The sequence below is a fragment of the Lissotriton vulgaris genome, chromosome 7 (assembly GCF_964263255.1).
Source record: "Lissotriton vulgaris chromosome 7, aLisVul1.2, whole genome shotgun sequence".
In the NCBI taxonomy this organism is placed as follows: domain Eukaryota; kingdom Metazoa; phylum Chordata; class Amphibia; order Caudata; family Salamandridae; genus Lissotriton; species Lissotriton vulgaris.
Genome location: NC_141695.1, coordinates 1,341,094,292 through 1,341,119,633, shown reverse-complemented (window position 1 = coordinate 1,341,119,633; position 25,342 = coordinate 1,341,094,292). Strand labels below are relative to the sequence as shown.

The following is a 25,342-nucleotide window of genomic DNA, read 5'->3' as shown; positions in this document are numbered from 1 at the left end:
ATACGCTTTTGGCGTCGCGCATAGTTTTGGACGATTGTGGCGAGAGAGAGGTTTTATGACGTCGCATGGCACTAAGATTCAGCATAGACAGCTTGTGAATGATCTTCTGGATGCACTTACATTGCCTGAGCAGGTGGCGATTGTTAAATGTAGTGCGCATCGCAAGGTGACGGATGATGTTGGCCGTGGGAATGCGTTTGCGGATGAGACTGCTAAGGAGACTGCCCGGAACCTTAGCACGAGAATGTATGTGACAAGTTCGGTAAGGTGGCCTACAGAGACTGGTATGTGTGAGGATACCATCGAGAGTGTGAAAGCGATACAGAATGAGGCCACCGAGACTGAAAAGACGAAGTGGAAAGAGAGTACGGGAAAGTTGGATGCGAATGGTTGTTGGATTGATTTGTCGGAGCATAAGAGATGGATGTTGCCAGACGCGTATGTACTAGCCGTTGTGACGATGGCACACGGGTTAGCACATATTAGTGCGAAAGGTATCTGCAAGTTGTTGTCCCCTGTATGGAAGAATGACGGTATCACCAAATGTGCTGAGAGACTGGTTAGGAATTGTATGATATGTATGATGTACAACCCTGGAAAGGGAACCCCTACACCTCCTGGCCATTTTGCACCCCCTTCATGTCCCTTTGAAGTAATTCAGCTAGACTTTATCCATATGGAGCGATGCAATAACCTGAAATACGTTTTAGTTGTGGTTTGCGCATTCTCCCGATGGATTGAAGCCTACCCTCTCAAAGATAACACTGCTTTGTCCACTGCGAAAATCCTACTGAAGGAATACTTTCCTCGGTACGGAATGCCACGGATTGTATGGTCTGATAACGGAAGTGAGTTTGTGGGAAGTGTGATGAAGAATGTGTGTAAGGGCCTTGGAATTACTCAAAAGTTCCATAGCGCCAATCATCCTCAGTCAGCGGGTTTGGTTGAGGGTTATAATGGCACGCTCAAATTAAAGCTGGCGAAGATTCAGGCTACAACTGGTCTTTCATGGCCTGACGCTTTGCCTCTAGCTCTGTTGTCAACAAGGGCGACTGTACTCTCCCGAGTAGGGCTCAGCCCCTATGAAATAGTGTTCGGCCGTCCTGCAAATGTTTGGGGGGTCCCTAGACCGAGTGTGTTCTCTGATCTTGAATACCCAATGTTGATCGATTATCTTCATGATCTGACTGCTAAACTGAGGTTAATTCACCAACAGGTCTTTGAAGCACTGCCGACGCAGACGGAGGGTCCAGGCCACCAGCTCCAGCCCGGAGACTGGGTGGTGATTCGTAATTTTGGAAGAAAAAGAAATCTCGAACCCCGCTTTACTGGACCCTACCAGGTGTTACTCGCCACGAGGACTGCAGTTCGTTTGGAAGGACGTAAGCACTGGGTGCATGCCACCCACACCAAAAAGGTACCTATACCTTTATCAGCAGACTCGTGGGTGAGGAAAGGCATTGCTTCATCGGAAACAAGTTGCACAGACTTTCGTTCCTTTTAGCGACGCTCAACTTGTTGGAGAGCCCTCAGTGCAGCAGAAAGACATTGTTGAACACTTACCATCGAAAAACTCAAGATCTGAACAATTGACTGATCAGCAGAACTCTGTCCCTCCATCGGATCAGTTGTTTGACGAAGAGACACGTCCCGGGAAAACCCGATACTTTCTGCGATCCAATACCAAGGACAAATAAAAAAAGCTTTTGCTTTCCCCTTTTTGACATCCGCATTGCCCCATTGATACCATTCAGTCTGAACACACTCGTATGATTTTGGTTTTTGTAAATATTGTGAGTTTGTTTCCACATGTGTTTTTGCTTCCACAGCTAGGAGATTTTGTATGTACTTGTAAATGAAATACCTTGCATTCGGGTGAGCCGTAGGGCCGCGCATGTACTTCCTTCTGGTTAGTAGGTCTTGACACTAGGTCGAAGGCCGTCGGTTCCTGGGAACTCCTGGGGATTGACTACTGCTACACAGAACGAAGTGCGTCAAGAAACGTTGCGGACGGTTTTAGAGGATGCCGTTCTCTAAGCTAGTGGATTTGGAAAGAGCTCAGGCGCAAAGATTCAAGTTGCAGCAAATTACTCGTACCAAATGCTTCATGTTTCAAGTGTTTCTTTTGTTTTTAACTGTTTCTTCGCTATTGGTGGGTGGGGTGTATTACCTGATATTGACGTTCTTGCCTTCTGCCTCACCTACCCCTTCTCCCGAGCCTAAACCTACCTCTACTGTTTCTCCTCATTCCTTCCATATCTTACCCCAACACGAGCAGGCTAGACGTGCGGAATTTATGAACAATTCCTTCATTCAGCTCCTTCATCAACATCAATTGGTGGTTAACACTACTAATTGTTGGGTGTGTGGGTTGATGCCACATACCACCGATAAGGGAATTCCGTACCTGGTCCTTCCTTACAGTTCCCAGGGTTCAGCTCGAGCATTTAAAACAATGTTTCGAAGTGCACTAGATTCCTACCCCAATCGAGAGCCACGTCCTCCGCACTTTGGTCCCGGTCCGTACCACAAGCCTTTGGCTATAGCGATCGCTGATTTAGATAGGGATATCTATGAGCCCTCGCTCATCCCAGAGGAAGAGGTGCGAGCCTATAGGGATCTGAGTGAGGCTGAGTATAGTGCGCTCGTGGGTGAAAGACAGCTTAGAAGCTCGTCTCCAATATGGATCGTACCCCACCTTGGTAATTTCTGTCTAAAAGGTCGTGGCCGAAGACCGAGAGCACATCTTGGAGAGAGTGCTTGCTCCGAGACGTATGTCTTACCGATGCTCTCTTCCCCTGTGTTTCTGACTGCCAAGGGTACGTACTTTGTTTGTCATGATCGTGCGTACACGTGGTTCCCCTCCGACTTTGCGGGCACATGTTACATTGCAAATTTGTTGCCACCGACTTTTACAGTCGCCTCCGATTACCACAAGACTCGAATTGTGAGGGGCGTGATTAGCGAAGAAGACACTGCCGGTCAAGAGGCAGGAGACTTTTTCAAGGGTTTCTTTCCGTTTTGGGGACCTATGGTCAACAGTAGGAACCTGAGACAGTTGACCCGAGTGGTGGAATCGACAGCTAATATCACTGCCAGTGCCCTTGGCAACATTACGGCAGAACTTCAGGCGGATAGGCTCATGACGTTACAAAACCGTATGGTTTTAGACGTTGTTTTAGCAGATCGAGGTGGAGTATGTAAGGTGATCCATTCGAGCTGCTGTATTTTCATTCCAGATAACGCTCCGACTGTCTATCAAGCCATTTCAAAGTTGCATAAGATCTCCGAGTCCATACACGTGGACGTAGGGGATTGGACGCTACTTGGGTGGTTTTGGGGCCTAATGTCGACTTGGGGTTGGAAGATTCTGATGATCATATGGGTGGTTGCAGCATTTCTGTTCACGTGTTGCCTTTGTGTGCAGTGTGGTCCTGCCTTATGTGGCCTCCGTGCTACAACGTGTATAAGACAGCCGCCTGTTACCAAAGGAGCTCAGTTGGATAGAATGATGTTGCAGCAGCATCTGGATGGTCTGATGAATATCGAGTATGATTCCGACTAGTGCTTGCCTACATGAGGGCAAAAGGAGCGTCTGAGGTTCCGTGACGATCGTAAGTGGTGTTTTCGACTCGCACGAATATGGTCGAGTCTGGTATCTATGAACCGCAAATGACGAGTTTAGTGGGTGTACGCGTTTTCGCTGTGCTAGCCTAAACCGTTCGTTTGTTTCGTGGGTTTCTACATCCGAGCCCACGGGTTCCATCTTAGATGCGGCATCCATTTTGTCTCTTGCCCTCAAGTAGCCAGCGAACGGACGCTGTCCGCTTCGCGACCCTGGGATTCCCAAGACTCTTGCGGAAGACACGTTTCCTTTGTAAGTGTCTTTATGATGATGGGGATGACACTGTAAGGCAGATGGCCCCGCTCGAGGCACATCTTGCCGTGTCGCTCTATTGTCTCAGCCGTGCATCTCATTAGGCACGTCCCTTTGATGCCTGTAGCTCGTGTTTCCCGATACCACCCCTTTTACACCCTTTCCGATCTCCCCACTGTTTCTGTCTTCCTCTGCACCTGTTTCTGTTCCTTCTTCGATCTGTTTACTACCGATTGGAATGTACTAATGGTGGGAAGATGGGTTTTTACAGTTGAAAACCACCAAACGTTTCCGTACTTATGTTCCGGGCCTTGAATACATGAAAGCAACCCCTTATGGTTTTTATGATGGGAACCGAGTTGTAAACCTTTGTGTACCATGTTAACCTATGAGCCAAAACTGTATAAAAGGAGCGACCCACAGTAGCAATTCGAATCAGGCTCCGTGAACTTACATGATTTGTACTTCTCGTGACTTCTGTGTTCCCTGCAGTAATAAACCTTGAATCTTTGACGCCGAAGGAAGTGTCCCGTGTCTCTGTCATTTGTACGCCGGAACAGGTTACCCACGAAGGTTTTAGGTGTTATCCCTGGCACCGCTGGGTCTTAGAAGAACCCAGTCCTTCAGGATGGTCAAACCCTCCCTCTTCTCTATGCCTCGTGCTATGTGGGTTTCATTTAACCCATCCTCCCCAGCTTTTAGAGTGTCTGTGATGTTTATTTTATTTTCCCCCTGGCTCCGAAGTGAGTCTAATCTCCCAGTTTGTGCGCTCTCCTCACTCCCTCGTTCGCCCCCTGTTTCTGGGCCTGGACATCTACTAGTCGCCAAGCTTACTACAGAGTTATTTTCTGTGGGTATAAGTCAATCAATATCCTCTAGAGATTGGATTGGGGCAAATCTGTTTCTCCATTGTGCATAATCTCGGGGGGAAGAAGGCTGTTCGGGGTGGCTTACTAGTCTAGGTCTATATGGACGCTGTGGTCTGCCCAGCGTCCACCTTCCCTCATCACCCATACGATTATTATTCCGGGCCCTTGGGTAAAAATACCCAAGTGGGAGTGCGCAGATAGTACTGGTTTGATTCCTGTTAGGATTCTTCAGGATATACTCAACCAGACTAGTGTCCGTAAAGTTTGCAACTATACAGTCTCCTCTTATATCTTTGTTCCTCCCCCCTATCCAGTTTACCCTTCTTACATGTGCTATCTCTCCTCTTTCCCCATTATTTAAGGGTCTGTGAATATTCAGCCACTTGGAGATTTTGGAAAGCAATTGGTAGTGTGATTCTCTCTCGTTGGGCCTAATTTCTGGTACCCCTGCAAAAATTATTACAAAAGGACTTGCCTCGGGGGGTAGATCTATGTGTGAGGCGTGACTATTGGTGTTATGAAAGGGGTCGGAGTCTGTATAACAGTGATTATAATTCCCTTCCCTCTGAGAACGATCTTCCTGTCTCCATTGCATTAGTGGTTGTAGGGGGGGTTTCTCCCTCTGTGTGTTATTCGCACCTTGATTGTGTCTCCCTCTAGAGTTGTCGTTAGAACCCCCTTTAGGATTTTGAGCGGTTTTGGGGGCCTCATGTATCTGCACAATAGCATGTTGAGCGTGGCTGACACAGTTGTTATTTAGCACTCTCTTTGTGTTTGCGTTGTCATTTGTGGCTTCCTCAGTTGATTGGGATGGGTCAGAGGGGGTCTTTGCCAGTGTCTGCTCTAATGCCTTAGATTGTTTAGAGAGCTCACACATTATTTTATCCACCTTACTTATTATAGGCTTTAATTGTGCCGCAATGAAGGATTCTAGGTGTTTTTTGAGATCTGTAACTAATGTCTCGATCCACCCTGGTGGAATGGCTTCTACTTGGGAGTTATTTTCAGCTGTTATATACTCTTGTGTGCCTGTTGGAGGATTGTTTCTTACTAGTGCTTTCCTCTGTCTCTGGGACCCCTTGTTCCTCCCCAGTCGTTTCCTTTTTTTCCGAGGGGTCGTATCATTGTGCTCTGGGGTTTCTGGGCCTGAGGCTTGTGCACAGGGGACATCCTCTATTTCGATGTTTGATTGGGATACACTGCCCTGGGTATTTGGGCTCTCTGCTATTAATAAATCTCTAGAGGGTGTTTGATTGATAGCAATGAGGTTGGGCGAGGAGGATAAGCTCCGTTCCATACGTTCAATTTCCCCAGAGACTTTCTTTAATATTAGGTCAATTGCAGTGGGTTTGGTCCCCTTTGCGAGGGCGCCATCCTTTGTTTCCACCCGTGTTGGTTTAGGGGTCGCTCTTTTGTTTGCTTTGTTCCCAGCCAAGCGTGTATTGGGATGGGTAGACATTATTCCCTTATAAACTCCAGTCTTATCACAACAGCTCTGTACTACGTGGGTTTCTACCAATCCTCTTGAGTGATGCCGTAGGGATTGTCTAATTGCTTTGAAAGGGATTCAATATCCTGTGCAGATTCCCTGTACACACAATGCAGTACCTGGGTGTATTGTCAGAGAAGCGAAGGGGCCAAGAGGGGTGGCCCGTCCCGTCCCCGGACGGCCACAGACGGCCCGCCCTCTGCCCGGGCTCCGCCCGGCGCCGTCCGCGCGCGTCCGCGATGCGGAGGAAGTGCCCAGTTTTAATTGCGCCTCCGGGCGCTCTGCGAGAGGAAGTGGGCGGAGCGATGTGGCGTCCCGCTGGTGTGTCAGGCGTGGTTGGGCTGCCTGCGTGCTGGTAGGTATGGTCCCCGCTCCGCCGAGGAAGTGCCCAGTTTTAATAGCACCTCCGGGCGCTCTGTGGGAGGAAGTGGGCAGAAGTTGTCGCTCTGCCCTCTGGGAGCTGTAGTCTCCAGCCGCCGCGATGGAGTAGGGCGGCGAGACCACAGCGTCAGGGCCCCAGGAGCGATGTGGCGTCCCGCTGGTGTGTCAGGCGTGGTTGGGCTGCCTGCGTGCTGGTAGGTATGGTCCCCGCTCCGCCGAGGAAGTGCCCAGTTTTAATAGCGCCTCCGGGCGCTCTGCGGGAGGAAGTGGGCGGAAGTTGCCGCTCTGCCCTCTGGGAGCTGTAGTCTCCAGCCGCCGCGATGGAGTAGGGCGGCGAGACCACAGCGCCAGGGCCCCAGGAGCGATGTGGCGTCCCGCTGGTGTGTCAGGCGTGGTTGGGCTGCCTGCTTGCTGGTAGGTATGGTCCCCGCTCCGCCGAGGAAGTGCCCAGTTTTAATAGCGCCTCCGGGCGCTCTGCGGGAGGAAGTGGGCGGAAGTTGTCGCTCTGCCCTCTGGGAGCTGTAGTCTCCAGCCGCCGCGATGGAGTACGGCGGCGAGACCACAGTGTCAGGGCCCCAGGAGCGATGTGGCGTCCCGCTGGTGTGTCAGGCGTGGTTGGGCTGCCTGCGTGCTGGTAGGTATGGTCCCCGCTCCGCCGAGGAAGTGCCCAGTTTTAATAGCGCCTCCGGGCGCTCTGCGGGAGGAAGTGGGCGGAAGTTGTCGCTCTGCCCTCTGGGAGCTGTAGTCTCCAGCCGCCGCGATGGAGTAGGGCGGCGAGACCACAGCGTCAGGGCCCCAGGAGTGATGTGGCGTCCCGCTGGTGTGTCAGGCGTGGTTGGGCTGCCTGCGTGCTGGTAGGTATGGTCCCCGCTCCGCCGAGGAAGTGCCCAGTTTTAATAGCGCCTCCGGGCGCTCTGCGGGAGGAAGTGGGCGGAAGTTGCCGCTCTGCCCTCTGGGAGCTGTAGTCTCCAGCCGCCGTGATGGAGTAGGGCGGCGAGACCACAGCGCCAGGGCCCCAGGAGCGATGTGGCGTCCCGCTGGTGTGTCAGGCGTGGTTGGGCTGCCTGCGTGCTGGTAGGTATGGTCCCCGCTCCGCCGAGGAAGTGCCCAGTTTTAATAGCGCCTCCGGGCGCTCTGCGGGAGGAAGTGGGCGGAAGTTGTCGCTCTGCCCTCTTGGAGCTGTAGTCTCCAGCCGCCGCGATGGAGTACGGCGGCGAGACCACAGTGTCAGGGCCCCAGGAGCGATGTGGCGTCCCGCTGGTGTGTCAGGCGTGGTTGGGCTGCCTGCGTGCTGGTAGGTATGGTCCCCGCTCCGCCGAGGAAGTGCCCAGTTTTAATAGCGCCTCCGGGCGCTCTGAGGGAGGAAGTGGGCGGAAGTTGTCGCTCTGCCCTCTGGGAGCTGTAGTCTCCAGCCGCCGCGATGGAGTAGGGTGGCGAGACCACAGCGTCAGGGCCCCAGGAGCGATGTGGCGTCCCGCTGGTGTGTCAGGCGTGGTTGGGCTGCCTGCGTGCTGGTAGGTATGGTCCCCGCTCCGCCGAGGAAGTGCCCAGTTTTAATAGCACCTCCGGGCGCTCTGCGGGAGGAAGTGGGCGGAAGTTGTCGCTCTGCCCTCTGGGAGCTGTAGTCTCCAGCCGCCGCGATGGAGTAGGGCGGCGAGACCACAGCGTCAGGGCCCCAGGAGCGATGTGGCGTCCCGCTGGTGTGTCAGGCGTGGTTGGGCTGCCTGCGTGCTGGTAGGTATGGTCCCCGCTCCGCCGAGGAAGTGCCCAGTTTTAATAGCGCCTCCGGGCGCTCTGCGGGAGGAAGTGGGCGGAAGTTGTCGCTCTGCCCTCTGGGAGCTGTAGTCTCCAGCCGCCGCGATGGAGTAGGGCGGCGAGACCACAGCGTCAGGGCCCCAGGAGCGATGTGGCGTCCCGCTGGTGTGTCAGGCGTGGTTGGGCTGCCTGCGTGCTGGTAGGTATGGTCCCCGCTCCGCCGAGGAAGTGCCCAGTTTTAATAGCGCCTCCGGGCGCTCTGCGGGAGGAAGTGGGCGGAAGTTGTCGCTCTGCCCTCTGGGAGCTGTAGTCTCCAGCCGCCGCGATGGAGTAGGGCGGCGAGACCACAGCGTCAGGGCCCCAGGAGCGATGTGGCGTCCCGCTGGTGTGTCAGGCGTGGTTGGGCTGCCTGCGTGCTGGTAGGTATGGTCCCCGCTCCGCCGAGGAAGTGCCCAGTTTTAATAGCGCCTCCGGGCGCTCTGCGGGAGGAAGTGGGCGGAAGTTGCCGCTCTGCCCTCTGGGAGCTGTAGTCTCCAGCAGCCGCGATGGAGTAGGGCGGCGAGAACACAGCGCCAGGGCCCCAGGAGCGATGTGGCGTCCCGCTGGTGTGTCAGGCGTGGTTGGGCTGCCTGCGTGCTGGTAGGTATGGTCCCCGCTCCGCCGAGGAAGTGCCCAGTTTTAATAGCGCCTCCGGGCGCTCTGCGGGAGGAAGTGGGCGGAAGTTGTCGCTCTGCCCTCTGGGAGCTGTAGTCTCCAGCCGCCGCGATGGAGTACGGCGGCGAGACCACAGTGTCAGGGCCCCAGGAGCGATGTGGCGTCCCGCTGGTGTGTCAGGCGTGGTTGGGCTGCCTGCGTGCTGGTAGGTATGGTCCCCGCTCCGCCGAGGAAGTGCCCAGTTTTAATAGCGCCTCCGGGCGCTCTGCGGGAGGAAGTGGGCGGAAGTTGTCGCTCTGCCCTCTGGGAGCTGTAGTCTCCAGCCGCCGCGATGGAGTAGGGTGGCGAGACCACAGCGTCAGGGCCCCAGGAGCGATGTGGCGTCCCGCCGGTGTGTCAGGCGTGGTTGGGCTGCCTGCGTGCTGGTAGGTATGGTCCCCGCTCCGCCGAGGAAGTGCCCAGTTTTAATAGCGCCTCCGGGTGATCTGCGGGAGGAAGTGGGCGGAAGTTGTCGCTCTGCCCTCTGGGAGCTGTATTCTCCAGCCGCCGCGATGGAGTAGGGTGGCGAGACCACAGCGTCAGGGCCCCAGGAGCGATGTGGCGTCCCGCTGGTGTGTCAGGCGTGGTTGGGCTGCCTGCGTGCTGGTAGGTATGGTCCCCGCTCCGCCGAGGAAGTGCCCAGTTTTAATAGCACCTCCGGGCGCTCTGCGGGAGGAAGTGGGCGGAAGTTGTCGCTCTGCCCTCTGGGAGCTGTAGTCTCCAGCCGCCGCGATGGAGTAGGGCGGCGAGACCACAGCGTCAGGGCCCCAGGAGCGATGTGGCGTCCCGCTGGTGTGTCAGGCGTGGTTGGGCTGCCTGCGTGCTGGTAGGTATGGTCCCCGCTCCGCCGAGGAAGTGCCCAGTTTTAATAGCGCCTCCGGGCGCTCTGCGGGAGGAAGTGGGCGGAAGTTGTCGCTCTGCCCTCTGGGAGCTGTAGTCTCCAGCCGACGCGATGGAGTAGGGCGGCAAGACCACAGTGTCAGGGCCCCAGGAGCGATGTGGCGTCCCGCTGGTGTGTCAGGCGTGGTTGGGCTGCCTGCGTGCTGGTAGGTATGGTCCCCGCTCCGCCGAGGAAGTGCCCAGTTTTAATAGCGCCTCCGGGCGCTCTGCCGGAGGAAGTGGGCGAAAGTTGTCGCTCTGCCCTCTGGGAGCTGTAGTCTCCAGCCGCCGCGATGGAGCAGGGCGGCGAGACCACAGCGTCAGGGCCCCAGGAGCGATGTGGCGTCCCGCTGGTGTGTCAGGCGTGGTTGGGCTGCCTGCGTGCTGGTAGGTATGGTCCCCGCTCCGCCGAGGAAGTGCCCAGTTTTAATAGCGCCTCCGGGCGCTCTGCCGGAGGAAGTGGGCGGAAGTTGTCGCTCTGCCCTCTGGGAGCTGTAGTCTCCAGCCGCCGCAATGGAGTAGGGCGGCGAGACCACAGCGTCAGGGCCCCAGGAGCGATGTGGCGTCCCGCTGGTGTGTCAGGCGTGGTTGGGCTGCCTGCGTGCTGGTAGGTATGGTCCCCGCTCCGCCGAGGAAGTGCCCAGTTTTAATAGCGCCTTCGGGTGCTCTGCGGGAGGAAGTGGGCGGAAGTTGTCGCTCTGCCCTCTGGGAGCTGTAGTCTCCAGCCGCCGCGATGGAGTAGGGCGGTGAGACCACAGCGTCAGGGCCCCAGGAGCGATGTGGCGTCCCGCTGGTGTGTCAGGCGTGGTTGGGCTGCCTGCGTGCTGGTAGGTATGGTCCCCGCTCCGCCGAGGAAGTGCCCAGTTTTAATAGCGCCTCCGGGCGCTCGGCGGGAGGAAGTGGGCGGAAGTTGTCGCTCTGCCCTCTGGGAGCTGTAGTCTCCAGCCACCGCGATGGAGTAGGGTGGCGAGACCACAGCGTCAGGGCCCCAGGAGCGATGTGGCGTCCCGCTGGTGTGTCAGGCGTGGTTGGGCTGCCTGCGTGCTGGTAGGTATGGTCCCCGCTCCGCCGAGGAAGTGCCCAGTTTTAATAGCGCCTCCGGGCGATCTGCGGGAGGAAGTGGGCGGAAGTTGTCGCTCTGCCCTCTGGGAGCTGTAGTCTCCAGCCGCCGCGATGGAGTAGGGCGGCGAGACCACAGCGTCAGGGCCCCAGGAGCGATGTGGCGTCCCGCTGGTGTGTCAGGCGTGGTTGGGCTGCCTGCGTGCTGGTAGGTATGGTCCCCGCTCCGCCGAGGAAGTGCCCAGTTTTAATAGCGCCTTCGGGTGCTCTGCGGGAGGAAGTGGGCGGAAGTTGTCGCTCTGCCCTCTGGGAGCTGTAGTCTCCAGCCGCCGCGATGGAGTAGGGCGGTGAGACCACAGCGTCAGGGCCCCAGGAGCGATGTGGCGTCCCGCTGGTGTGTCAGGCGTGGTTGGGCTGCCTGCGTGCTGGTAGGTATGGTCCCCGCTCCGCCGAGGAAGTGCCCAGTTTTAATAGCGCCTCCGGGCGCTCGGCGGGAGGAAGTGGGCGGAAGTTGTCGCTCTGCCCTCTGGGAGCTGTAGTCTCCAGCCACCGCGATGGAGTAGGGTGGCGAGACCACAGCGTCAGGGCCCCAGGAGTGATGTGGCGTCCCGCTGGTGTGTCAGGCGTGGTTGGGCTGCCTGCGTGCTGGTAGGTATGGTCCCCGCTCCGCCGAGGAAGTGCCCAGTTTTAATAGCGCCTCCGGGCGATCTGCGGGAGGAAGTGGGCGGAAGTTGTCGCTCTGCCCTCTGGGAGCTGTAGTCTCCAGCCGCCGCGATGGAGTAGGGCGGCGAGACCACAGCGTCAGGGCCCCAGGAGCGATGTGGCGTCCCGCTGGTGTGTCAGGCGTGGTTGGGCTGCCTGCGTGCTGGTAGGTATGGTCCCCGCTCCGCCGAGGAAGTGCCCAGTTTTAATAGCGCCTCCGGGCGCTCTGCGGGAGGAAGTGGGCGGAAGTTGTCGCTCTGCCCTTTGGGAGCTGTAGTCTCCAGCCGCCGCGATGGAGTAGGGCGGCGAGACCACAGCGTCAGGGCCCCAGGAGCGATGTGGCGTCCCGCTGGTGTGTCAGGCGTGGTTGGGCTGCCTGCGTGCTGGTAGGTATGGTCCCCGCTCCGCCGAGGAAGTGCCCAGTTTTAATAGCGCCTCCGGGCGCTCCGCGGGAGGAAGTGGGCGGAAGTTGTCGCTCTGCCCTCTGGGAGCTGTATTCTCCAGCCGCCGCGATGGAGTAGGGCGGTGAGACCACAGCGTCAGGGCCCCAGGAGCGATGTGGTGTCCCGCTGGTGTGTCAGGCGTGGTTGGGCTGCCTGCGTGCTGGTAGGTATGGTCCCCGCTCCGCCGAGGAAGTGCCCAGTTTTAATAGCGCCTCCGGGCGCTCTGCGAGAGGAAGTGGGCGGAAGTTGTCGCTCTGCCCTCTGGAAGCTGTAGTCTCCAGCCGCCGCGATGGAGTAGGGTGGCGAGACCACAGCGTCAGGGCCCCAGGAGCGATGTGGCGTCCCGCTGGTGTGTCAGGCGTGGTTGGGCTGCCTGCGTGCTGGTAGGTATGGTCCCCGCTCCGCCGAGGAAGTGCCCAGTTTTAATAGCGCCTCCGGGCGCTCTGCGGGAGGAAGTGGGCGGAAGTTGCCGCTCTGCCCTCTGGGAGCTGTAGTCTCCAGCCGCCGCGATGGAGTAGGGCGGCGAGACCACAGCGCCAGGGCCCCAGGAGCGATGTGGCGTCCCGCTGGTGTGTCAGGCGTGGTTGGGCTGCCTGCGTGCTGGTAGGTATGGTCCCCGCTCCGCCGAGGAAGTGCCCAGTTTTAATAGCGCCTCCGGGCGCTCTGCAGGAGGAAGTGGGCGGAAGTTGTCGCTCTGCCCTCTGGGAGCTGTAGTCTCCAGCCGCCACGATGGAGTACGGCGGCGAGACCACAGTGTCAGGGCCCCAGGAGCGATGTGGCGTCCCACTGGTGTGTCAGGCGTGGTTGGGCTGCCTGCGTGCTGGTAGGTATGGTCCCCGCTCCGCCGAGGAAGTGCCCAGTTTTAATAGCGCCTCCGGGCGCTCTGCGGGAGGAAGTGGGCGGAAGTTGTCGCTCTGCCCTCTGGGAGCTGTAGTCTCCAGCCGCCGCGATGGAGTAGGGCGGCGAGACCACAGCGTCAGGGCCCCAGGAGCGATGTGGCGTCCCGCTGGTGTGTCAGGCGTGGTTGGGCTGCCTGCGTGCTGGTAGGTATGGTCCCCGCTCCGCCGAGGAAGTGCCCAGTTTTAATAGCGCCTCCGGGCGCTCTGCGGGAGGAAGTGGGCGGAAGTTGTCGCTCTGCCCTCTGGGAGCTGTAGTCTCCAGCCGCCGCGATGGAGTAGGGCGGCAAGACCACAACGTCAGGGCCCCAGGAGCGATGTGGCGTCCCGCTGGTGTGTCAGGCATGGTTGGGCTGCCTGCGTGCTGGTGGTGAAACTGGTTTATTCAAGGAGGGCACCAAATGTGTCCTTCAGTGCAGTCTGGTGGCACTTAGAAGCACCCCACCCTACCTAATTCCAAAGAAGAGGTGGCCAAACCTTTCAGTAGCAGGAAATCCTTTATTCCGCTTCCCCTACCCAAGTTAGGCTCATCAGCAGGGGAGCAGTACAGTGTCTGAAGCTGACAGCAGCGCAGGCTTGCACGCAGACCCTTTAAGGCTACACAGGTAGCTATGGGGGCTGCTCTAAGGAGCCCCCCAGTACATGGTATCATGCTGTCTACACTGGAATCGATGTAGTTGCATGATTCCAACATGTTTGTTACCAAAGATGACTAGGCTCAGGGTAGCCATTATGTAACTGGACATCTCAACATGCAGTATCCACTGCATACCTTAAGATGGCTGCCCCACACTTACAAAGCCCAGAGGATAGAGTCCGGGGTTTGTAGGGATACCACTGCTCATGCAGGAGTACTCCCACACGTAGACCCGTGCACCTTGCCCTTGGAATGAAAGCTCTACCTTAAGGATGACGTATAGGTTTTAAGTGCAGTGACCAGTATATAAGGAACATCTTATATCCTGAGTGAAGGGTGCCACCATCTTGTCATGCAGTGTGTAATGGCAGCCCTGCAGACACAGTTTGCATGGGCTTACATTGGTGGCATAATACATGCTTTAGCCCATGGGGGACCTCTGGTGTACCAATGCCCTGGGTACCTCAGTACCATATGCTAAGGGCTTACAGTGGTACCCCAGTATGCCAATTGTGGGGTGTACAGAGTACGTATCATCAAATGTAGAGGAGAGAACACAGTCACTGGGGTCGTGATTAGCAGGATCCCAGTGAACTACAGTCAAAACACACTGACCCACCCAAAAAGTAGAGGTATCTATGCCAGAAAGATTCTACTTTCCTACATGCATGAACCATGCAATTATGCAGGTCTACCAGTACATTATGCTGCTAATTGCTATGGGTTGTATTTAAAGCAGAAGGGTATGCATGGGAATCAATACATCTTATATATAAATCAGTATATATTTCTTTTCAAGCTGTAGGTTGTACATGTGAACCAATAGATCAGATGTACAAAGCAGCATAACATAACATGTGTATTTCGAAAGCGCACGTTCACTTTCGGTATTTTAGTGCTGAATAACAGATGTTTATTGTTACCTAACTGTACTCATTTTATCCACCTCAAATGGATGAAAGGCTGAGAAGGCCCACTGGGATTTGAACCTGTGACCATGAAGTTGAAGACAGGCTCCTGCAGTGTGTGCATTAGTCCACTGGGCACTAGACCCGACATTAAGAGCACATTACAAGAGTGTGCCAATGCAGTATATATCTGATGGATACATCTGCCAGTGGATTCCTCACCTTGTGAATATCCCCTGCGCCAGCAACATTCGGAAACTTTTGTAGCGCTCCACGCCGACAAGGACGTGGATGACGTCACAGAGGCACGACTCCGCTCGCGACCTCGCTGACATCACTAGATCCATAATAGAGCCTCGTCGGCATGATGACGTCAGTTCTCTTTCTTCCGTGCTGTCGACGCCAACGGTTTTTTAGACTCTCCGTAGCTTATTACTTTGTGTTTTCTAGTTTGTATCCTGTTCTCTCTTTTACTCTTTTCAAGGATGACGTCAAGAAAATCAGGATTCAAGCTATGCAGGGAGTGCGGTGGACACATGTCCATAACGGATCCGCACGACGATTGCGTATAGTGTTTATCATCGAACCAAGATGTTGAGGATTGTCCTTCCTGCAGGAAAATGAACCCGAAGGCTCTGAAAGAAAGGGAAGCCAAGTTGTTTATGGCGAAGATGCATAAAGAAAAGAGAGGTCGGAGGAGATCGAAGACCAGGTCGAGGTCGAGATCGGGCTCAAAGTCGACGTCGGGTTATGCTCCAAAATCCAAGAAGCGTAAGAAAAAGAAGAGGCATGGCTCTCAACGCCGTTCGGATAAAAAGGAAGCTCAGTCGTCTGCTTCGAAAGCACATCGGCATCGAGAGGACTGTGTATCTCCTTCTCCTTTCCCGGTGAGATTATCTTCTCCTGTGGCTTCACCGTCGCCGAATCCTTCTCCATCTTTGGAGCACTCTCCCGCTCCGGTCGAAGAGGTACTAGTTCCTGTAAGGCCACCGTGGGCGCATTCAGGCCCTGAGTCTAGTGATGCCTACGCCTGAGGGCATTCCAGGCGAGTACCCTCCTTTTCCTGGTCCAAGGCAGGACCCGAAGCATTATCTTAATGTGATGTACGGTGTCTTTGCGAGGGCAATGTACCCCTCTGTGCACCTTTGGGTCCCATGGGTGCCATGGCATTCAATTAAGGAGTTCCTCAAGCGTATGCTCCAGCTCCCTTCATGCCATTTCTGCCTGCGGCTCCATCTTGGCATTTCCCGGCGCCGAGGACCTCAATTCCTCCACCCCCTTCGGCCTCAGTCGACTGCAAATGTGCCCCTGGATCCGAGCTCGACGCCGGTTCCGACTCCGTTGGATCCATGTGTGACTCCATTGGCCCGAAGATAAGGTCCAGACGGGAGGCACAAAGATTGCTGTAGGAGCAGCATTATAGAGAGGATGAGATGGAGGAAGGAGAACTACAAGAGTCAGAGGACTTTTTTGAAGACCCAACAGAGGCAAGTGGTTTGAAACTTTCACCAGAATGGCAACTCTCTCCTCCTTCAGCGGTTCCCTCCAAAGATGTGGTTCCTTACCACACTGTGATTCGTAATGCGGCAGATCTTTTGGATTTGCAACTCCCTGCAACGGAATTTAAATCTGATATTCTGACAGAAGTGCTTCATTCTCCTTATGCAGTAATTGAACCTTTACTTCCTTTTAATGAGGCTATCACTGAGCAAATTATGGAGGTTTGGCAAAAACCCTTTTTGGCTCCTGCAGTTTCGAGGTCAGTTGCCAGAAGATATAGGATGGCTCCAGGAGATCCGGAGTTTTTATCCTCGCATCCTGCACCTGATGGGTTCTCCCTTTGAGCCCTTGCACAAGTGTTCCTTGAGACTGTTGTCTTTTAAAACTGTCTTTCTAGTTGCTATTACCTTGGCTAGGAGTTCAAAACCCCTATTTTTGACCATTCATGCTGAAATATTGGTACCCAGGACCAGGGCTGCTTTTCTGCCTAAGGTGGTTACTCCCTTCCATCTAGGGCAGTCCATTACCCTTCCTACCTTCTATCCTCCCCCTCACCATTCCAAGGAGGAGGAGCGGCTTCACCTCTTGGACCCAAAGAGGGCGATGAGCTTCTATCTTGACAGAACTAGAGACTATTGTGTGGATGACCAGCTCTTCGTGGGTTTTGCTGGCTGCAGAAAAGGCAGAACGGTGCACAAGAGCACACTTTCCAGATGGATTGTTTTGTGCATCAAGATTTGTTATTCTTTGGCCAGTAAGGAACCTCCTGAGGGTTTAAGATCTCATTCTACCAGGGAAAAGTCTTCTACATCTGCCTTATCTAGAGGTGTTCCTGTTGAGGACATCTGTAGAGCGGCAACTTGGGCCTTCCTCCAAGCTTTCGCAAAGCATTACTGCTTGGATTCCAAAGTGAGGAGGGATGGCCATTTTGCACGTTCTGTCCTTCAGTATTTCTTGGTATAGAGGAGTGGACACCCTCCTCCGGGAGTGGGGACTGCTGTGGGATTCTATTCACAAGGTGAGGAATCCACTGGCAGATGTATCCATCAGAAGAACAAGTTACTTACCTTCGGTAACGCTTTTTCTGGTGGATACATTATCTGGCTGTGGATTCCTCACTGGCCCACCCGCCTCCCGGTTGTCCACTTTTCTATACCTATTAAGTGTTTATTTTATGATTGTGTCTTTCTATGGAAATGTTTATCTGTTTTTAAATTGATTTCACACTATGTGTGTTAGTTAGAATACTGTGTACTATGTATACTGTACCTATTTATGTTGGTCCGTCCGTGTGCCTCGGAAAAAAGAGCGGAACCGACGTCATTACGCAGACGAGGCTCTATTATGGATCCAGTGACGTCAGCGAGGTCGCAAGCAAAGTCGTGCCTCTGTGACGTTGTCCACATCCTCGTCGGCGTGGAGAGCTACAAATGTTTCTGAATGTTGCTGGCGCAGGGGATATTCACAAGGTGAGGAATCCACAGGCAGATTCTGTATCCACCAGAAAAAGCATTACCGAAGGTAAGTAACTTGTTCTTATGGACAGTTCATTAAAAGGTTGTGCCAGTGTGTTATTCATGCAAAGCAGAATTAGATGCACGTGAACCCAAATGCATTACAAGCAATCATTACATTATGAGGAAAAACTGATATATATATATAACAACTGATATGTATGGACAAGTGTGTAATTCATGCACAGAAGCAAGTTTGCAAGCCATAATGGTCAATGTATTGCAGATAAAAATAATGTAATATGACTATCAAACAAAAAGTTATGTTTCATAATGCACACCTTAGGCCATATGCTTTCATGATGGTTGTATCATTACCTTACCTTACCTTACCTACGCTTTAACCAACATATTGATTCAACAAACCAAAATTACTTCAGTAATGTATGTATGGAGATACAAAGGACCAAAAACGTACAGTCTATGTGATGCTCCAAATGAGGATTTTGTGCACTTGGTCACCATATGTCCTAAATTGAATAATGTACGCCGCACACTCTTAAAACACCTATTTAATGAGAGAGGGATACGTACATGCAGAACAGCCATCCCAAGAAGCCTGTTCCCTACAGATCCCCAGCTAAACTGCAAACTTCTGAAATGTTTACAAATTCACTATAAAGCAGTTAAGCAGAGTTATAAGCTGCTTACCATAGCATGAGGAATTTGCCTCGTACAATGAGTACACAACATTTATATGCCGTTAAAACAGTACTAAGATGTTGACACTAAGAGTTGTGGAATTTTATATTAAGGTATACGTCACTTTATAGCAACGGTGAAGAGTATCCATATTAATGACTGAGTACATTTTACAATGATAATGTTTTTAACGAGACAACAAGATTTCCCTGAGATGTGTCTAAGATAACTGGTTATTTTAAAACGGATTGCTTTTATATGTATATTGTGATGGTTTTTATTAACAATAAACTCTTATCTTAACTGATCTGATATTTGATATAATGTTTGCACACCAGGATTACTTGTGTGAACCAGTGCAGTATTTACAAAGACACATCAGATTTGTTTCGTACATAAACCAATGTATTTGGAATGTCGGGCAACTATGGTTCATGTAGACCAATATGTGTTTGATATGAAGCAATCAGATTTTAGTCCATTTGCCACCTCAAACTCCTGTTTGCTTGCTTCTAGTGTTCTAATTTATAGCTTTTTTCTTTCCTTCACAGGATCAGATGTATTGTCTCCAGCCCCTTCTCAGTCAGGTAAAAGATTTGGTTAAAGTTAATTACCTTACCTTACCTACGCTTTAACCAACATATTGATTCAACAAACCAAAATTACTTCAGTCAGATAACTATAATGTATGCATGAAGATACAAAGGACCAAAAACTTGCAGTCTATGTGATGCTCCAAATTAAGATTTTGTTCACTTGGTCACCATACGTCCCAAATTGAATAATGTACGCCGCACACTCTTAAAACACCTATTTAATGAGAGAGAGATACGTATGTGCAGAACAGCCATCACGAGAAGCCTGTTCCCTACAGATCCCCAGCTAAACTGCAAACTTCTGAAATATTTACAAATTCACTATAAAGCAGTTAAGCAAAATTATAAGCTGCATAGCATAGCATGAGGAATTTGCCTCGTACAATGAGTACACAACATTTATATGCCGTTAAAACAGTACTAAGATGTTGACACTAAGAGTTGTGGAATGTTATATTAAGGTATACATCACTTTATGGCAAACGTGAATAGTATCCATATTAATGACTGAATACATTTCACAATGATAATGTTTTTAACGAGACAACAAGATTTCCCTGAGATGTAGCAATAATAATTCATGTTTCTAAGATAACTGACTATTTTAAAACGGATTGCTTTTATATGTATATTGTGATGGTTTTTATTAACTAATAACAATAAACTCTTATCTGAACTGATCTGATATCTGATATAATATGTTGCACACCAGGATTACTTGTGTGAACCAGTGCAGTATTTACAAAGACACATCAGATTTGTTTCGTACACAAACCCATGTATTTGGAATGTCAGCAACTATGGTTCATGTAGGCCAATATGTGTTTGATATGAAGCAATCAGATTTTAGTCCATTTGCCACCTCAAACTCCTGTTTGCTTGCTTCTAGTGTTCTAATTTATAGCTTTTTTCTTTCCTTCACAGGATCAGATCTGTTGTCTCCAGCCCCTTCTCAATCAGGTAAAAGATTTGGTTAAAGTTAATTACCTTACCTTACCTTACCTACGCTTTAACCAACATATTGATTCAACAAACCAAAATTACTTCAGTAATGTATGTATGGAGATACAAAGGACCAAAAACGTACAGTCTATGTGATGCTCCAAATGAGGATTTTGTGCACTTGGTCACCATATGTCCTAAATTGAATAATGTACGCCGCACACTCTTAAAACACCTATTTAATGAGAGAGGGATACGTACATGCAGAACAGCCATCCCAAGAAGCCTGTTCCCTACAGATCCCCAGCTAAACTGCAAACTTCTGAAATGTTTACAAATTCACTATAAAGCAGTTAAGCAGAGTTATAAGCTGCTTACCATAGCATGAGGAATTTGCCTCGTACAATGAGTACACAACATTTATATGCCGTTAAAACAGTACTAAGATGTTGACACTAAGAGTTGTGGAATTTTATATTAAGGTATACGTCACTTTATAGCAACGGTGAAGAGTATCCATATTAATGACTGAGTACATTTTACAATGATAATGTTTTTAACGAGACAACAAGATTTCCCTGAGATGTGTCTAAGATAACTGGTTATTTTAAAACGATTGCTTTTATATGTATATTGTGATGGTTTTTATTAACAATAAACTCTTATCTTAACTGATCTGATATTTGATATAATGTTTGCACACCAGGATTACTTGTGTGAACCAGTGCAGTATTTACAAAGACACATCAGATTTGTTTCGTACATAAACCAATGTATTTGGAATGTCGGGCAACTATGGTTCATGTAGACCAATATGTGTTTGATATGAAGCAATCAGATTTTAGTCCATTTGCCACCTCAAACTCCTGTTTGCTTGCTTCTAGTGTTCTAATTTATAGCTTTTTTCTTTCCTTCACAGGATCAGATGTATTGTCTCCAGCCCCTTCTCAGTCAGGTAAAAGATTTGGTTAAAGTTAATTACCTTACCTTACCTACGCTTTAACCAACATATTGATTCAACAAACCAAAATTACTTCAGTCAGATAACTATAATGTATGCATGAAGATACAAAGGACCAAAAACTTGCAGTCTATGTGATGCTCCAAATTAAGATTTTGTTCACTTGGTCACCATACGTCCCAAATTGAATAATGTACGCTGCACACTCTTAAAACACCTATTTAATGAGAGAGAGATACGTATGTGCAGAACAGCCATCACGAGAAGCCTGTTCCCTACAGATCCCCAGCTAAACTGCAAACTTCTGAAATTTTTACAAATTCACTATAAAGCAGTTAAGCAAAATTATAAGCTGCATAGCATAGCATGAGGAATTTGCCTCGTACAATGAGTACACAACATTTATATGCCGTTAAAACAGTACTAAGATGTTGACACTAAGAGTTGTGGAATGTTATATTAAGGTATACGTCACTTTATGGCAAACGTGAATAGTATCCATATTAATGACTGAATACATTTCACAATGATAATGTTTTTAACGAGACAACAAGATTTCCCTGAGATGTAGCAATAATAATTCATGTTTCTAAGATAACTGACTATTTTAAAACGGATTGCTTTTATATGTATATTGTGATGGTTTTTATTAACTAATAACAATAAACTCTTATCTGAACTGATCTGATATCTGATATAATATGTTGCACACCAGGATTACTTGTGTGAACCAGTGCAGTATTTACAAAGACACATCAGATTTGTTTCGTACATAAACCCATGTATTTGGAATGTCAGCAACTATGGTTCATGTAGGCCAATATGTGTTTGATATGAAGCAATCAGATTTTAGTCCATTTGCCACCTCAAACTCCTGTTTGCTTGCTTCTAGTGTTCTAATTTATAGCTTTTTTCTTTCCTTCACAGGATCAGATCTGTTGTCTCCAGCCCCTTCTCAATCAGGTAAAAGATTTGGTTACAAGTTAATTACCTTACCTTACATTACCTACGCTTTAACCAAAATATTGATTCAACAAACCAAAATGACTTCAGTCAGATAACTATAATGTATGCATGGAGATACAAAGGACCACAAACTTGCAGTCTATGTGATGCTCCTAATGAGGATTTCGTGCACTTGGTCACCATATGTCCCAAATTTCATAATGTAAGCCGCACACTCTTAAAACACCTATTTAATGAGAGAGGGGTGCGTATGTGCAGAAAAGCCATCACAAGAAGCCTGTTCCCTACAGATCCCCAGCTAAACTGCAAACTTCTGAAATTTTTACAAATTCACTATAAAGCAGTTAAGCAGAATTATAAGCTGCATACCATAGCATGAGGAATTTGCCTTGTACAATGAGTACACAACATTTATATGCCGTTAAAACAGTACTAAGATGTTGACACTAAGAGTTGTGGAATTTTATATTAAGGTATACGTCACTTTATAGCAACGGTAAAGAGTATCCATATTTATGACTGAATACATTTTACAATGATAATGTTTTTAACGAGGCAACAAGATTTTCCTGAGCTGTAGCAATATTAATTCATGTTACTAAGATAACTGATTATTTTAAAACGGATTGCTTTTATATGTATATAATGTTTGCACACCAGGATTACTTGTGTGAACCAGTGCAGTATGTACAAAGACACATCAGATTTGTTTTGTACATAAACCCATGTATTTGGAATGTCAACAACTATGGTTCATGTAGACCAATATGTGTTTGATATGAAGCAATCAGATTTTAGTCCATTTGCCACCTCAAACTCCTGTTTGCTTGCTTCTAGTGTTCTAATTTATAGCTTTTTTCTTTCCTTCACAGGATCAGATGTATTGTCTCCAGCCCCTTCTCAGTCAGGTAAAAGATTTGGTTAAAGTTAATTACCTTACCTTACCTACGCTTTAACCAACATATTGATTCAACAAACCAAAATTACTTCAGTCAGATAACTATAATGTATGCATGGAGATGCAAAGGATCAAAAATGTGCAGTCTATGTGATGCTCCAAATGAGGATTTTGTGCACTTGGTCACCATATGTCCTAAATTGAATAATGTACGCCGCACACTCTTAAAACACCTATTTAGTGAGAGAGGGATACGTACGTGCAGAACAGCCATCACGAGAAGCCTGGCCCCTACAGATCCCCAGCTAAACTGCAAACTTCTGAAATGTTTACAAATTCACGATGAAGCAGTTAAGCAGAGTTATAAGCTGCATAACATAGCATGAGGAATTTGCCTCGTACAATGAGTACACAACATTTATATGCCGTTAAAACAGTACTAAGATGTTGACACTAAGAGTTGTGGAATTTTATATTAAGGTATACGTCACTTTATAGCAACGGTGAAGAGTATCCATATTAATGACTGAATACATTTTACAATGATAATGTTTTTAACGAGACAACAAGATTTCCCTGAGCTGTGGCAATAATAATTCATGTTTCTAAAATAACTGACTATTGTAAAACGAATTACTTTTATATGTATATTGTGATGGTTTTTATTAACTAATAACAATAAACTCTTATCTGATCTTATGCACATCAGGATTACTTGTGTGAACCAGTACAGTATATACAAAGGCACATCAGATTTGTTTCGTACATAAACCCATGTATTTGGAATGTCAACAACTATGGTTCATGTAGACCAATATGTGTTTGATATGAAGCAATCAGATTTTAGTCCATTTGCCACCTCAAACTCCTGTTTGCTTGCTTCTAGTGTTCTAATTTATAGCTTTTTTCTTTCCTTCACAGGATCAGATCTATTGTCTCCAGCCCCTTCTCAGTCAGGTAAAAGATTTGGTTAAAGTTAAATAATAATCAAAGGCACAAAATGTATCCCGAAATGAAGTGGAATAATAAGTTTACATGCACACAAGTTTAATGTTTCTCAGATTGCTGTGTGCCGCCCAGAATTTCCCAGAGCCAGAGTGACTCCGCCCAGTTAAAGGTTTTATGAATCCATTAAACTTGTATTTGGTTGGTCTGACTCTTGTGGAGCACCTTCGGCCCCCATGGGTTTGGCAGGTGCCCCTACTGGATTGCCACCTGAGGGTATACACTTGGTGCCAATTGGGCCCTTTGGATGCATTCCCAGCTCCATATTACCTCTGTTCACAAGGCCTCAAACTTCCCCTGCGCCTGTTCCTGTGGCGCTGTTTCCAACCTATGGATGGGCTGCCCCCATCGTCATATCAGACTCTGATACGTAGTCAGAGCGCCATCGCCTGATGTCTTCCGAGTTGGAGCTAGGGGCTTCTTTTTATGATAGGCCTTGTGGGAAGTACAGCTGTTATACCAAGCCCATTGATGAGCCTGAGGATATCTGGAATGAGGAATTGACGCATGCCAGTAGTTTAGACAGTTTCCCAGACACTGGTTTAGTCTCTCCTCTTAGTGTGTCTACGAAGGAGGGGCTTCATTTGCCATGGTGCTGAGAGAGAGGCTGAGGTCCTGGACTTCACGCTGCCCTCGCTGGATGTGAAGACAAACATTTTGACAGAGGTGCTTCTGTCGGGAGTTGCCCCCATAGAACCTCTCCTCCCGTTTAACAAATCCCTCATGGATGTCTGCTTGGGGCATTGGCCAAGCCTCACACATGGACTACTGTGCACAGGACAACTGACAGCCGACATTGCCCAGCTTTCCTCACCCAGTACCCAACCCTGGAGAGTTTGGTTGTCCAGGCTTCCACATCCAAAACTACCCCTGTCGCTTTCCCTACTATTGCAAAGGATGGAGACAGCTTTGGGAAGAAGATGTTCTCTTCTGCCAGCTTTACACTGTGGTCAGTAAACACCACATGCTTCTTGGCCGACATACCCTCACAGTTTGGGATTCGTTTGCCCAAGTGCTGCCCATGGTCTCGGAGGAGGCCTGCGCCATCCTGACCCCAGGCTATTGCTGATGGCAGGGACACAGCAAAGTTCACCATAAGCTGCGGAGTGGATCTGACCAATTCACTTCGTAGAGCGATTGCATCGTCAGTGACATTCAGTTTCCACACCTTTTAGAGGACCACTGGTTTCTCAGGGGTGTCCAGGTATACCTTATAGACATCAACAACACCCACTTTTTTGGTGATAAGGCAGCCTTGAACCAGCACCACTTTAAAAACAGCAGGGCCACCGCCTGGTCATTGGGACCCTCCATAGCCCATACCATTCAAACTTTACCTTTCGTCCCTTATATGGCTACAGTAGGGGCTACCAACTGCATCTTTTTCCATCCTTTTCCAACAAGTTCCCCAGTCCTTTTGTGGCTGCGAACGCGGTTCTCCTAAGTCCTGTGGGACCAAAGGCCAGAATCTACCAAGTACACTCCCTTTCTCTCTCTGCTGCCAAATTCTCAAAGCTTCTTTAATTTACCCTTGCACCATTACGGGCAACGAGTTGGTGGCTTGATCAGGCACCTCTTACTCCAATTGTAGTCCATAACGTGGGACAAATGAGTACTTCAAATTGTCCAGTGGAGTTACATCCTCCCATTCACAAAAACCCTTCCATCCATGCCACTATCCATAGAATGGCTGATGCTGGACCACCTCTACCTGCTGCGTCACAAAGTGC

The 25,342-nt window shown here is 50.1% G+C and overlaps 1 protein-coding gene across 1 annotated transcript in view; it reads left to right on the top strand.

The window, feature by feature from the left end:
- Positions 1–25,342, top strand: part of LOC147703652 (uncharacterized) — a 1,900,603-nt gene that overhangs the window by 983,092 nt on the left and 892,169 nt on the right. The window contains exons 8-10 of the mRNA XM_086929537.1: positions 19,765–19,800; positions 21,671–21,706; positions 23,529–23,564. Of these exons, the coding sequence (XP_086785663.1) occupies positions 19,765–19,800; positions 21,671–21,706; positions 23,529–23,564 (108 nt within the window). The remainder of the gene's footprint in view (positions 1–19,764; positions 19,801–21,670; positions 21,707–23,528; positions 23,565–25,342) is intronic.